Raw genomic sequence first — 14232 nt, 5'->3', positions numbered from 1 at the left:
CTCCTTGTCTCTCAACATATTGGCTGTCACGCGGCAGGCAGGGTGAGTTTGGACTCAGTTACAGGCTCTCAATGGTCTGTTCTGTAGCAATCTCAGAGCCTCCCTCACCCATTCAACCAGATGCCCTGCTCCTGGCCACCTAAAGCCCCTGCACATGACACAGGTTAACTAAAGTCAAGATTGGGGCTGCTGCATTCCAGGGTCCCGAGACTCACAAGCTGGTCCTCTGCCAGGTGCGGTGGCTCACACCTATAATCCTAGCACTTCGGGAGGCCAAGGCGGGTGGATCACCTGAGGTCAGGAGTTTGAGACCAGCCTGGCCAACATGGTGAAACGCCATCTCTACTAAAAAATACAAAAATTAGCTGGGTGTGGTGGCGCATGCCTGTACTCCCAGCTAGTCGGCAGGCTGAGGAAGGAGAATCGCTTGAACCTGGGAGGTGGAGGTTGCAGTCAGCTGATATCACGCCACTGCACTCCAGCCTGTGCAAGGGGAGCAAGACTCCCTCTCAAAAAAAAAAAAAAAAAAAAGCAAAAAATTCGCTGGGTGTAGTGGTGCATGCCTGTGATTCCAGCTACTCAGGAGGCTGAGACATGGGAATCGCTTGAACCCAGGAGGCGGAGGTTGCGGTCAGCTCAGATTGTGCCACTGCACTCCAGCCTGGGAGACAGAGCGAGACTCTGTCTCAAAAAAAAAAACCAAAAAAAACAAAAAACCTGGTCCTCATGGCTATAGAGTTGGCATTTTAGCCTCAGCTTCTGTAGCTCTGAAAGCCGAAAGACTGCCTTGTCTCCATCTGTTAAACACAGTAGGGCGGCTCTCGGCCCTTGGGGCACGTTATCATGGGAGGGAAGTCCAATACGAGGAGAGAAGAACTCAAGGGGGAAACTGCATTTTTAGGCTTTGCTCTCTTACCTTGCCCTTTCTGCTCAGAACTAATAACTTCTGCATCAAAACATATACAGCCTGCATCACGGGCCTTACCCCAACCTGTGGCCCAGCTTCCCCTGGGCAAGCTTGCTATGCGTGTGCGGCCGCATTTACCATGTGGGGCTTCCTATGCTGATGGCTTGTTTGGTGCCGCGTTTATTCACTGGCCTGTTGCTGTCAGTGCCTGTACATACCTGATAATGTGTTTCGTCCTCTGAACTGGACTTTATAGGCATTAAAGACACGTCGGGTGGCTAGAGGGCTCCTCGAGACATACCTGGCAGGTAACTGCAGGTGGATTCTGTTGAGAAGCAAAGCACCTGAGTGGGTGGGACACAAGCAGCTGGCATGGGAGGGACTTTTTTTTTTTTTTTTTTTTTTTAGTCAAGGTCTCACCGTGTCGCCCAGGGCAAGGATATCCAAAGATATCAGGTTGGGGCGGCATCTGCCAACCAGCTGCTTTCCCTGAAGCCTGCGTGTGCGGTGGGGCGAGGAGTCCTAGGGGTCTACAATATGGGATGGATATGCACAGTGTGTGAAGTACCTACTGCCTTGCCTTGCCGGACTGCCAGCCAGTCACAGCATTGGCCACAGACTCATGCCTCCATCTGGTCACACTCCATAGCCACCCAGTTAACCTGCTCTAAACTTTGGAGTAGAGCTCCTGGGTCTGTCCAAGAAACACTTATTTGGCCAAGCATAATGGTTCATGCCTGTACTCCCAGCACTTTGGGAGGCCGAGGTGGGAGGGTTGCTTGAACCCAGGGGTTTGAAACCGGCTTGGGCAACAACAAAAATGGCCAGGTATGGTGGTGTGCACCTGTAGTTCCAGCTACTAGGGAGGCTGAGGCAGGAGGATCACTTGAGCCCAGGAAGTTGAGGCTGCAGTGAGTCATAATCATGCCACTGCTCTCCAGCCTGGGTGACAGAGTGAGACCATACAAAAAAACAAACAAACAAACCAATAAAACAGAAAGAAACGCTTATCTTGTCAGGAGTCCTGCAGACAATCATTAACTCTATGAGATGCTTGGCTCTATTTTTTTGGGAGACTTGGTCTAAGTGTTTTGGCTTGAGAAATCTGTAGGCCTCTCTTGGTGACTCATCTCTAGTCCTTTTTGTAATAAACAAACAGGCTGTCTGCCGCGAAATATCTCCACTCCCCATGCCACTGACATCCCACGGGTCAGCCGGGCTTGCTTGGACTAGGGCCAAGGCATCTGGAACTTTCTCCACCTGCAGGGGCTAGCAGCAGAGGCCTCTCCGCATCACCACCCCTTCCTCTACTCCTGACGTTCTTTCCCTTCAGGAATCCAAAATGGTTGGCTGAGCTCCCAGTGGGGAAATGTGTGCTGGAGCTTGGGAGTGAGACAAACAGTGCTGACCATGAATCAGGCCACGACAGGAACTGCCCCCCGGCCATCTGAGACACACACAGGTGGCAGATGCTTTGCTGGTGGGCTGCGCTTCTCTGTGTCCTTCAGAAGCTTGACAAGAACCCAACTCTTTGCTGCACTGTCCTTTTTCTTCCTCAAATTCAGATCCTCCTTCCTCTGGCACCCCCCACCTCCGCCCCCAGCTCTTCCTTGCCTGGTTCATGAAGCAGAGTTGAGGCCCCACGTTTCCAACTCTGTCACTCACATCCTCACTAAGGACAAACCACGGAGCAACAGGAAAACCACCAGCCAAGCATTTGGATGAGTCTGGTTATCTGCTCACCCCCGACCGAATTGGCTTGTACTTAACTCACTTCTTTCTTTGGCAGTGACCCTTGTGACATGTATAAAAGGGTATGACCAAGTAGAGGCTGTGATTTAACATTTATTTGCTGCTACTTTTTACTCTGAATGGGGTGAGCTCTAGATTTTAATTCTAAATGTTCTTCAGAAGCAGCCCCAACTCATCACCAGGAAAGAACTCCCCCTGCAAGCCAGTTAATTTTGGGAGTTTAAACTCCCTGGCCCCAAGACTTCTCACGGAGTTGGTGGCAACTTTCCAAGGGTCTTGCTTAGAAAGTCCTTCACTGCCTGGCCAGGTGCAGTGGCTCACACCTGTAGTCCCAGCTACTTGAGAGCCTGAGGCAGGAGGATGGCTTGAACTCAGGAGTTTAAGGCTGCAGAGAGCTATGATCATCCCATTGCATTTGTTTACAAACCAATTTTTAAAATTTGTGTTTTATCAGGGTCTCCTGTACAGCGTATCTGTGTGTGTTTGTATACAGCCTTGTCCAATATTTTTAGCAATAAGATATGCACACACAGGTATTTTGTTGCTAAAGAGACTGGACAAGGTTGTAGCTGTGCTCAGGCTTTAGACTGGTTTGTTAAGAGAGAGAAACAATGGCAAGAGCTGCCAGCCAACCACACTATTCAAAAAACAAAGTGTTCACCACTAAAGCTGACCATTCATCTGGCTGCAGGCAAGGTTAAGACTCTCCTCTAGTTCTGGAACAGACTCACAGATTGGCATGAAGCACTCATCAGGGGCTGCACTCAGACTCCCTGGCCATGCGAACCTACACCAGAACAGTCAATGACACAGCTACAATGAGGCCAATCTCTCTCTGTCTCCAAAAACCTATCTGAACTTAACAGCACAATTAGAAAGATCTGGGGACTGAGGGCACCCTAGCCTTCTTAAACACAATGTATTCACATATTTAGTGTGAATTCTCTGCATGGATTCTCAGTGTTAGTAATGCAAGGAATCATTCTTTTACAACTCCTGCTGTGTGCAAAATAAAGTGCAAAGGATTTGGGGTGGCATCGTGAAGATCCCCACACATACCTTGGTCCCGGTGGCTGCTGGACTCTGACTTCTTCTCTAAGGACATGACCTTGGGAACAGCCTCCAGCTGTCTGCTCCTGGGAGGTGCTTTCCTCACCCTCCTGCCCCACCTCCAAGAGAAACAGCCTAAAAAGAAACCCCAGCTGTTTACTTATATTGGGTCCGTAAATCCCTGGAAGGAAAGTTTCCTCATTCGGTTTTAATCCACTGTCTGAGGACACAAAATAAATCTGAGAAAGTCGATGTTGTCACATTTCTGGATGCTTTGCATTTGAACAACTTTATCGGCCTCATTGTGTTTTATTACTTTTGTGGTTTTGCTCACAAAAGATGGTTTAGCAAACCAAAACAAACAGAGGAAAAATCTGAATACCTCACAGCCAAAATCAATCATGCCAAATTTCAGGCTCCAAACAAGCCAATTTATAAATAAATACGCAGAGTTCGCCAAATCAAGAGGAATGTGATAGAGAAGACAATGTGAACTGATGGAGAAGGTGCTGAGCTGCATGGGGAGTCGGAAGGCGGGAGTTTGGCCTCAGCCCTGTCCCTGAGTAGCTGGGTGATGCGGGCCAAGTCACTGGGCTTCTCCGGGCTGGTTTCCGCCCCTGTGATACAGGAGGTACTAGACTAATTGGTCTAAGGTGAGACCTGAGCAATCAGCCCCCCGGTTCTTTTTCAGGTCAAACAGCAACTTAGACCAAAGCATGCCTTTCTCTTTCATTATCCGGATAGGGTGACCAAGTTGTTCTGCTTTATTCGGGACTTTCCTGGTTCTAACACAGAAAATCCTGCATCCTAGGAAGCTCCTCAATCCCGGGCACATCGGAATGTTGTTGTAGAACTGAACTGGGTCTGCTCACCTGGCTCAGTAACACCACATGTCCCACTGAGGCTTTGCAACAATACAGAGAGGAAGGCATCTGTTTGCAGGACTCCAAGCAAGGAGAATTAAGACATGAACTCTTGATGGCTTGCAGTAAGGATTTGTTTTTTTCTTTTGAGAAAGAGTCTTGCTCTGTCGCCCAGGCTGGAGTGCAGTGGGGTGATCTCAGCTCACTGCAACCTCTGCTCCCAGGTTCAAGCGATTCTTCTGCCTCAGCTTCCTGAGTAGCTGGGACTACGGCACACACCAGCATGTCCAGCCAATTTTGTATTTTTAGTAGACACAGGGTTTCACTATATTGACCAGGCTGGTCTCAAATTCCTGGCCTCAACTGATCTGCCCTCCTCGGCCTTCCAAAGTGCTAGAATTATAGGCGTGAGCCACGGTGCCCGGCCATAGGTAAGGATTTTTAAAGGCAGGGGTAAATTTCAGGAAAGCAGATGTTACAGGTAAAATCCCAAGTCAACAGATGGGAGCTATATGTTGGTTTGACCTAAATGGCAGGACCTCTCAAAGCAGGACCCACAAGTCATAAGGTGGGTTCAAGGATTTTCTGAAATCTGTATAATAAAGTATGGTCCAGGCCAGGTACAGCGGCTCATATCTGTAGTACCGCACTCTAGGAGGCCGAGGCGGGAGGATGGCTTGAGGCCAGGAGTTCGAAACCAGCATGAGCAACATAGGGAGACCTCGTCTCTACGAAAAAAATAAACAAATGAAATAAAAACTGCAGCTGGTTCAGGAGGCGAAGCTTTGTCTAGACACTTGGGATCAGCAGAAAAGAATGTTAGCTCTGGCTCCTGGGCACAACCTCCTCCAGGACCCTCAGGAAGAAATTTAGAAGGAACTACAGTCAGAGTCTGTCCTCGGCACCTGCTTCTCTGAAGTCTACATGCCAGTGGATCCTTCTGGAGCGGTCTGGGCTTCTGAAAAACAACTCAGGGACATCTGTTAAGATGTTATCTTTAGTTTCTATAGGGGAACCAAACATCTCCTGACTGGAACTTCCTTAGCTACTGTTTTAGACTACTGTTACCTTCCTGCTTACCAAGTTGCTTATTTACTTCTCAGGGCTAGTTAGGATTTCCCTTGAAGGAACTCAAGATTTTCCTTTATCCCCATGTGCGGGTGCCCACAGCTCCCTCTCTGTGTTTGGTCACTCTATCCTTAGCACAGCCCCCCCCAACACCCCACTGGCTGAAGAAATTGTGACTTCAAGCACCTGGGAAGCACTTCAGAATCTAGAACCTTGCTAGTTCAAGTCTGGTCCAGGGCCAGGCACAGTGGATGACTCCTGTGATCCCAACGCTTTGGGAAGCTGTGGTAGGAGGACTGCTTGAGCCTAGGAGTTTGAGACCAGCCTGGGCAACAAACGGAGACATTGTCTCTACAAAAAATTAAAAAAAAATTGCTGGGCACAGTGGCCCATGCCTGTGGTCTGAACTACTCTGGAGGCTTGGGCCCAGGAGTTCAAAGCTGCATTGAGCCATGATCACGCTATTGCCCTCTAGCCTGGAAGACAGAGCAAGACCCTGCTTTAAAAGAATTGTAGATCTGTATAATAAAGCGTGGTCCAGGCTGGATACAGCGGCTCATACCTGTAATCCTGCACTCTGGGAGGCCAAGGCAGGAGGATGGCTTGAGGCCAGGAGTTCAAAACTAGCACGAGCAATATAGCGAGACCTCGTCTCTACAAAATAAATAAAATAATAAAGTGTGGTCCAGCCAGGCAGCATTAGCATTTCCTATTTTGTTTTTCAGAGATGGGATCTCACTATGTTGACAAGGCTGGCCTTGGACTCCTGGTCTCAAGCAATCCTCCCCTCTCAGCCTCCTAAAGTTCTGGGACTATAGGCATGAGCCACCACTCCCAGCCTAACCAAGGCCAATCTTATTTCATCTTATGTGGGCTTATACAGATGGTATTGGGATGGGGAGTGAGGTTGGCAAAGGAGATTACTGAAGACTGTCTTCACCAGCATTTGTGTGTATCTGAGCATGTGCCTTCAGAAGGAGGGCCAGGACACTGGTGCTAATCTCCCCACAACCCTACTCCCCCAGACACATGACATGTGGCTTCGCGGTGGGTGGAGGGTACTTCCCACCCCACCCCACCCCACCCCGGCTTCCGGCTTGCCCACGTGGCTTGCTTTGGCCATGGAATGAAGCAGAAACGAAAGCCTGCCAGATGCCAGCCGGCGCCTTAGGGGGTTCCGCGGGCCCGCGTGAGCTTCTACCTTCGCCCAGAAGCCCTTCAGCGGACGCCCAGAGGGAACGGAGCACCTGGCCGATCCGCAGGCCTGCAGGGAGCCGCAGAGCGCAGCAGCCGGCCCGGCGTTCGAGCCGAGCACAGGCCTGCGAGAACCCCGTTCCAGCCGCCGTCTGGTGGCTGCAGCAGGAGCTCACCAATGCAGGCATCCGCGTTTTTATCAGGCGATGGGGCCAGCGGCTGCGCCAGGGACCTGATACAACAGTGCGTTAAACATGGAGCTTACTGAGCACTCATGTTGTTAGCCGGTGGAGAAGTCCAGGGCATGGAGCCTCCCCATGGTTCGCAGGTCGCCATCTTCGGTGTCTTCAGCCCCGCGAGCCCCAACGACCCGCCCACAGGGCGGCACCGGCCCCTCCTCCCAACACCACCCTCTAAATCCTCGGCTCCAACCGGTTCCACGTGTGTTTCAGGCTCAGGATTTTCCCTCTTCTAGAATGGGGGTGCCCCTCCCCGCATCCTCCGAGTGGCAACAGCATCTCCCTCCCTCCAGGACCTCAGAGCCAGAGCTGGGCAAGAGGCCCTGACCTCTGGGGTGGGGGTGGCAGCGTCCTGTGAAGATACGGTCCTGCCTCCCATCCCCAGGCGCCTGGCCTCTCCCACCCTCAGCGCCCTGCTCACCACCTGCTGAAGATGCCAGGGCACCCCTGCTCCCTCCCTGCCCTCTATGTCACAGGGCAGAGTGAGCATAAAAGGCCTTAACATAGGCCTCCGGCCAGTCGCAGTGGCTCCCGTCTGGAATCCCAGTGCTTTGGGAGGCCAAGAAGGGAGGATCACTTGAGGCCAGGAGTTCAAATCCAGACTGGGCAACAAAGTGAGACCCAACTCTACAAAATAATAAACTAGGACCCTTTTTCTGGGAGATTGATGTAGGAGAGCTGGAAGGGAGGCATGTAGGATCAGCCATTTAAAGCAACATCCAGGGATGGTCAAGGCTAGAGACACACAGGTGTATTTTCAGAAACTGAATTTCCTGGCGGGGCACTGTGGCTCACACCTATAATCCCAGTACTTAGGGAGGCCAAGGCAAGCTGACCACTTGAGGTCAGGATTTCAAGACCAGCCTGGCCAATATGGTGAAACCCTGTTTCTACAAAAATAAAATAAAAATTAGCCGGGCGTGGCGGTGGGTGCTTGTAATCCCAGCTCCTCAGGAAGCTAAGGCAGGAGAATCATTGAACCCAGGAGGCGGAGGTTGCAGTGAGCTGAGATCATGCCCCTGCACTCCCAGCCTGGGCGACAGAGTGAGACTGTCTCCAAAACAAACAAAACAAACTTTTAAAAACCCTGAATTTCCCTGTGGACACCCTTTCTCTGGAAGCCATTTTCAATGAGGGCTATGTTTTCTCTGATACTGTATGGCCTGCAGACCACTCAGATTTCATTCCAGTGAGAACATTCCAGAAAAAAAATCTAGGTCAGTCCCAGGTGTTTCTCTAGTCACCTCAGGGGATGACTGTGTGTCACCTGCTGCCCAGCTAGAATGACACCTCTCCAGGCCTCTGACTTAGCTAGGTCTCCACCATGTGACTCCACCGTAGACTCCCGCCTTCTTCATCTGCAGCCCTGGCTTAAAAACCTAACTTGACGTTTTGGATGTATGGCCTTGGACACTTGGGCAGGTCACCTATGTTCTTTGAGCCCTGTTTTCTTATCTGTCAGATGATGATTTTAAAAACTATCCTTCCATGGATTGCTGAGCCAAATGATATAAGACTGTAAAATGCCTAACTCAGGGTTTGGCGTCAAGTAAGCACATTGTAAATGGTAGCTGCTGCTCTGCCTATACTTATGACTATTTACTCTTGTACTTTGAACTCAGATATTTGTTGGTTCACTGAAGTCACAGAGAAAGATGCTTTCCATTCTCAGTAAGGGACTTTGGGAGGTAACTGGGGCAGGCAGCAAGAGAACAGGTGTCTTTTGTCTGGCATCAGCAAACTCACCAGAACTGATAGGCAGCTCGCTTTGCTTAGCAACCCCCACCAGCACGGGGCTGCTTCCTAGTCACATGGCTTCTGGGTGGGAGGGGGTTCTACTGTTCTGCAGTTAGTGCCATTCTTTATCTCCTATTACTGAACTGCCAGCATTCATTTGCATTCAGCTAGGTAGATTACCAATTCTTGTTCATTCAGATTTTCTTTTATTCATGAATGTGTTTAACATTCACTAACTTACCAAATGTGATTAGTGACTTTTTCTTTGAAGACAGAGGGGAGGAATCCTTGTGTCTTCTGCAACATTCTACTGCCATTATACAACAATGCAGCTATGAATGTACATCAGGTGGGGCAGAAGGTTGGGGGGGGTGCTGGGTGGGGTTGGAGGGAGCCAAGTTGGCAGCACACAGCTGACCCTCAGGGGGATTGAGAGAGGCTAGAGCAGTACACGTGAATGGAGAAGTAGCTCTACCACTGTGTTTTCTGAAATATAGTCCCGTGGAGGAAAATTCTAGGAAATTAGTGCTCTCACACATTCTTCTGACCCTACCCCTCCAGCATCTCCCTGCTATCTAAGGGTTGTTTTTGTTGTTATTGTTGTTTTGAGATGGAGTTTTGCTCCATCATCCAGGCTGGAGTGCAGTGGCACGATCTTGGCTCACTGCAACCTCCACCTCCTGGGTTCAGGCAATTCTCCTGCCTTGGCCTCTCAATGTTGGAAATAAGAGCTCAGAGTCCAAACAAAACAAGCACTCAAAGAAAAGAAAAGGATTTCTCAGCAAGGCAAATTTACTTCTGAAGGGTGCTGCTTGCTCCCCTGGTCACTGTGAGAGCACACCAAAGGAGGGAAGGGGTTTCTATCCCTAATGCAGCCAGTCCCTGCTACTGTGTCCAGTCTCCACTGGCTGGAGTCGAGGGCACAATCTAAGCTGCTACTTCAAATGGAGCAGGGGTGGGGGCTACAGTGGTAGTAAAAGCAGTTTTGGAACTAAGGGCTCCAAATAAGGAACAGATATGGGTTACAGATTGGGAATGGCTAGAAGGTTATTTACTCTAACTAGGGGCAAGAAGGTGCAAAGATTAAGGAAGTTAGCCTTTGAAAACAGAGAACAAAGAGCAAGGGAGTTGAACAAATATAACCTTTGAAGAGGAACTCGATGTACAATGGCACAATCTTGGCTCACCACAACCTCTGCCTCCTGAGTTCAAGCGATTCTACTGCCTCAGCCTCCTGAGTAGCTGGGACTACAGGCATGATCCACCATGCCCAGCTAATTTTTGTATTTTTTAGTAGAGACAGGGTTTCACCATGTTGGCCAGGCTAGTCTCAAACTCCTGACCTCAGGTGATCTGCCTGCTTTGGCCTCCCAAAGTGCTGGGATTACAGGTGTGAGCCACCATGCCCAGCCTGTTTCCTGTAATCTAAAACATCCCTTTTTTTGATCTTTCATGACACTGGCATTTTTTAAGAGTCTAAGATAGTTGTCTTGTAAATTGTCCCATAATCTGGATTTGTCTGTGGCCTTTTTTTTTTTAGAGATGGGGTTTAACCTTGTTGGTCAGGCTGAACTTGAATCTCATCATAAGGAAACAGACGGGGTGGCATGGTGGCCCACTCCTGTAATCCCAGCACTTTGAGAGGCCAAAGCAGGCGGATCACCTGAGGTCAGGAGTTCAAGACCAGCCTGGCCAACATGGTGGAACCCCATCTCTACTAAAAATACAAAAATTAGCCAGGCGCGGTGGCACACACCTGTAATGCCAGCTACTCGGGAGGCTGAGGCAGGAGAATCACTTGAACCCGGGAAGCAGAGGTTGCAGTGATCCAAAACTGTGCAAGACTCTATCAAAAAAAGGCACAGAAAAGAAAATCTTTGCCTTCTTTTCTTTTTGAATATCATTATTCATAGATTCTTCTTTCTATTAATTATGTTGTACCTTATTGTTATTCTTTGGAATGCTCGAATTGTACAGATTTGACCAGTGCAATGTGTTATTATTCAACCCCACAATGCTGGTTAAACTAAGCTATTTTTAATGCCCAGAGTAATTTCTAACATTTCCCACTCCCAACGGGGATTGAGAAAGGGATTCCAGAAGTTGGGGGCTTATTCAGACTCTTCTTTGAAGCCTACCTTCTTCCTGTGTACTTTCAGCCCAAAGTAAGACTTTTTGGGTTGGGAAGAGATACTTCTGAATTAAACTACTGAACAGTGTCACCCAACTCTAATCCCAGCCACCTTTATTCTAGGCATACCATACTCACTGCCATGCTCACCCTTCTGTTGGGCACCTCTGTCCTCCTTCCTACTGGCCTTCGGCTCTTATCCACTGTTCAGTCCGTAGGCCTCACTAGCTCCTTTTTGCCCAGCTCTGTGGTGCTGCTGGCCTGCCTCCTCTACCTACTCAAGTAACCCCTCTATCATTAATTTATTGCTCTGTGTTTCCATCTAAGGATCTTACTTAGCCATGTGGCCTGCTGCCTCTGCCAATTTTAAAAGAATATTGAGGTTGTCTGCAAGATGGTGAAGCTGCATTGCAGTAGTGCGTGTCCGGCAAACACCACACATTGTCATGAGTCCAAATTGTCTGGTGATAAATTGTTACATTATTTTAGTTATTTGCTTTTAAAGCTTTTATTTTTAATTGATGATAAAATGTTCAGCTAATGACATAATTGCTTTATTTTAACTTACTCATTCAGAGTTAAACTCCCTGAATTTCTGAACTACTTCCTTGCTGAGAGTCAGGTTCTCAGTTATTATTACAAAATTTAATACTAGAGCTGTTCTATATGCATAAATGACAAAGAGAAAGGAATGGAAAGGGTAGGGAATGACATTAACATCCACACACTATGTACTGTGTACTGTGCTCTCTGCCTGGTGCTTTGCCCCCAGTGATAATTTATTCATATAATGCGATGTGGTTTGTAAGTTGATTTTTTATGCATGAGGTCCCAAGTATAGGACAGAGGTAGATCTGCAAAAGTCTGACCTGAGGTCAGAAGCAGATCCAAAGACCTAACCTATACCATTTTTGTTTTAGAAGATGCAATGGCTAGAGTTACAAATATGAAGGTTTTAAAGTTAAAAACAAACCAATTGTACACCATTTCTGAAAACACAACCTACCATACTCCTCCTGGGGCAGATTCCGCTGGGACTGCGTTCAACTTAGGGCCAACTGTTAAACAAACCAATGAAGCACGATGGGAATACAACAACGTGGGTACTGACCTGTCCCCCAAGCCCAATAGCTGCAATTACCCATTGCTCTTGTCTCCAGGTGATCAGTTTGAAATTCAGCTAAAGCAGCAGCTAGGGTCCCTCATCCCCAACACCGATGTGAGAAGGCTCATTTCTCATGTTCTCCGAGCCTTGAAGATGGACTGCTCTGAGATCCACGTGCAGCTGGCCTGTGCCAAGCTCATCTCCAGGACAGGCCTCCTGATGAAGCTTCTCAGTAAGAGGCAAGAGGTAAAGGTGTCCAGGGCAGAATGGCATATGGGCCAATGGAAAACTGAGAACCAAATCCTGAGATATATCTCCTGAGATACAGACTATAACTGAGAACAATATCCTGAGAACTATGATTCCACATGCATGGAACTATTCTCAAGACCCAGGCAGGAAACACTACTTTTTCTTTTTTATTTATTTATTTTTCCCTGGTTCCTAGAACTGAGGAAACACTACTTTCTCATCCTACTGGTTTTTGGGCCCCCACTCTATCCCTTTTACACAAACCTCATAGAATTGTAACTAGGAGAGGCCTTAGTAGTTTGTCCTTCTATGATGGGAAAACTGAGAAAGGGAGAGTGTCTTGCTCCGTGGCCACACTGCTGGCAAGGATCAGGAAGAGGATGGCTCTGTGCTCGCTGGGGACTTCACTGATTATGTTGTACTTGGGCTGTAAGCCACATTCTGCGCCACAAATCAACACATACAGACTGTACAGACAGAAGTGGTTTCTGAAACAATGCACTCTGGCTCCTTATTCATATTCAAGAAGAATTATGTTGTCCTTTAAGCTGATGTCACAGTACACTCACTTGCCAGCGGCAGCCTGCCGTATAAAGATCTGTGAGATAGATTAACTTGGCTAGTTGCACTCAGGCATTTGCTTGATGTGATTCAACTTATAGAATAAAGCATCTAGAAAAAAAAAAGAACCACTTCATCCCCCACCCCCCATCAAATGATGCCCGTGAGACTACATCTGAAGGGGACTGATATAAAATGCTTCTGCCCAGCATGGTTGTGCAGTTTGTTCATTGCACAAGGGCAACTGGCCAAGGGGGTGAGTGGTACTGAACGTCTTGCCCATGCTCCATGCTGAGCCACATACAAGGTGCCCCGAGAGACATTGTGGGGCCCTTCCGGACAGACATGGAGAGCTTCTGAAAGTCTCACTTGCATGGAGTGATTTTCAAGACCCCAGGCGTGTGGTCTGCAATGGTTCTGCTGACTGTGATTATGGACTGAGGTACTCATCGAGTCCTAATAAGACCAGAGAAGTACATTGTGAGAGACGTGGCAAACGGCAGCATCACTCACTGTCTTGTGCCTGCGTCTCCCCAGGGGCCTTTCCAGATTTCTGCCACATAAGAGACGCTCATCGCGAAGGTACATTGGGGGAGGATTCATTGCTGTGGTCAGAGAAAGCAGAGGACGTGCAAAATGAATATTTCCCTTTCTGTCTTCCAGGATGGCTTTGTCTTGTTAAGACAGCCACCTTGGCTTAGGGATATGAACAGACCTCTCAGTGCCACGTAAGTGAAAAAACATGACACAGAAACCTCTCGACAAGGAGTCTTCCAATGAAGATGCAATCTTTAACAAGGACGTGGAGTAAACGACGGGGCCTTCATGGTTCCCATCTAAAACCAGGAGGGCGTGAAAAGCTGAATTGCTCCTTTCAAGGATCAAAGCCTTGGCATGATCATTCTTATCCCAGGGACAGCAAAGGCCCAAAGGCCCCAAAGACAAGACCCCAACCGGAGAGTCCTCCGGCTGCTGAGGAGGAGGAGAGTGAGGTCCCCCGGGGAGGAGGAGAACAGAGTGACCCAAGCCTGCCTCAGGCCTTCTGCAAATTCTCTTTTCTAATATTGCCTTTGCAACTTTGCTTGCAAAATACTTATTTTTCTCATATTAAGTTATATAATATTCACAACCAATTCTAGCCCTGCAGTAAGACATTGAAATGTCTAGTTAAATATTTATGCATAAATGACAAGGCCCATCAGAAAGAAAAGTAGGACTGAAGCCAGCGGCCCCCCGTCCACCAAGAGGCAGCGGGCAAAGGAAGCACAGGGCCATCTTTCCCTCCCTTGTTTCCCAGTCTAATTTAGTCACCCAGACCTGAAAACATATCCTCAGAGTGTGGAGATTTTACAATTAAATAGCGTTATTCTTGG

The 14232-nt window shown here is 48.4% G+C and overlaps 1 protein-coding gene across 1 annotated transcript; it reads left to right on the top strand.

The window, feature by feature from the left end:
- Nucleotides 1–11658: 11658 nt before the first annotated feature.
- On the top strand, nt 11659–12623 carry LOC108281600 (leucine-rich repeat-containing protein 37A3-like). Its single transcript, XM_017497252.2, has one exon. The coding sequence runs from the start codon at nt 11870–11872 to the stop codon at nt 12365–12367; it is 498 nt and encodes a 165-aa protein (XP_017352741.1). The 5' UTR covers nt 11659–11869; the 3' UTR covers nt 12368–12623.
- Nucleotides 12624–14232: the final 1609 nt, after the last annotated feature.

This window comes from Cebus imitator, unplaced genomic scaffold, assembly GCF_001604975.1.
Source record: "Cebus imitator isolate Cc_AM_T3 unplaced genomic scaffold, Cebus_imitator-1.0 Scaffold228, whole genome shotgun sequence".
Classification (NCBI taxonomy): domain Eukaryota; kingdom Metazoa; phylum Chordata; class Mammalia; order Primates; family Cebidae; genus Cebus; species Cebus imitator.
Note: the sequence above shows the minus strand (reverse complement) of the source record. Positions and strands in the feature narration are given on the sequence as shown.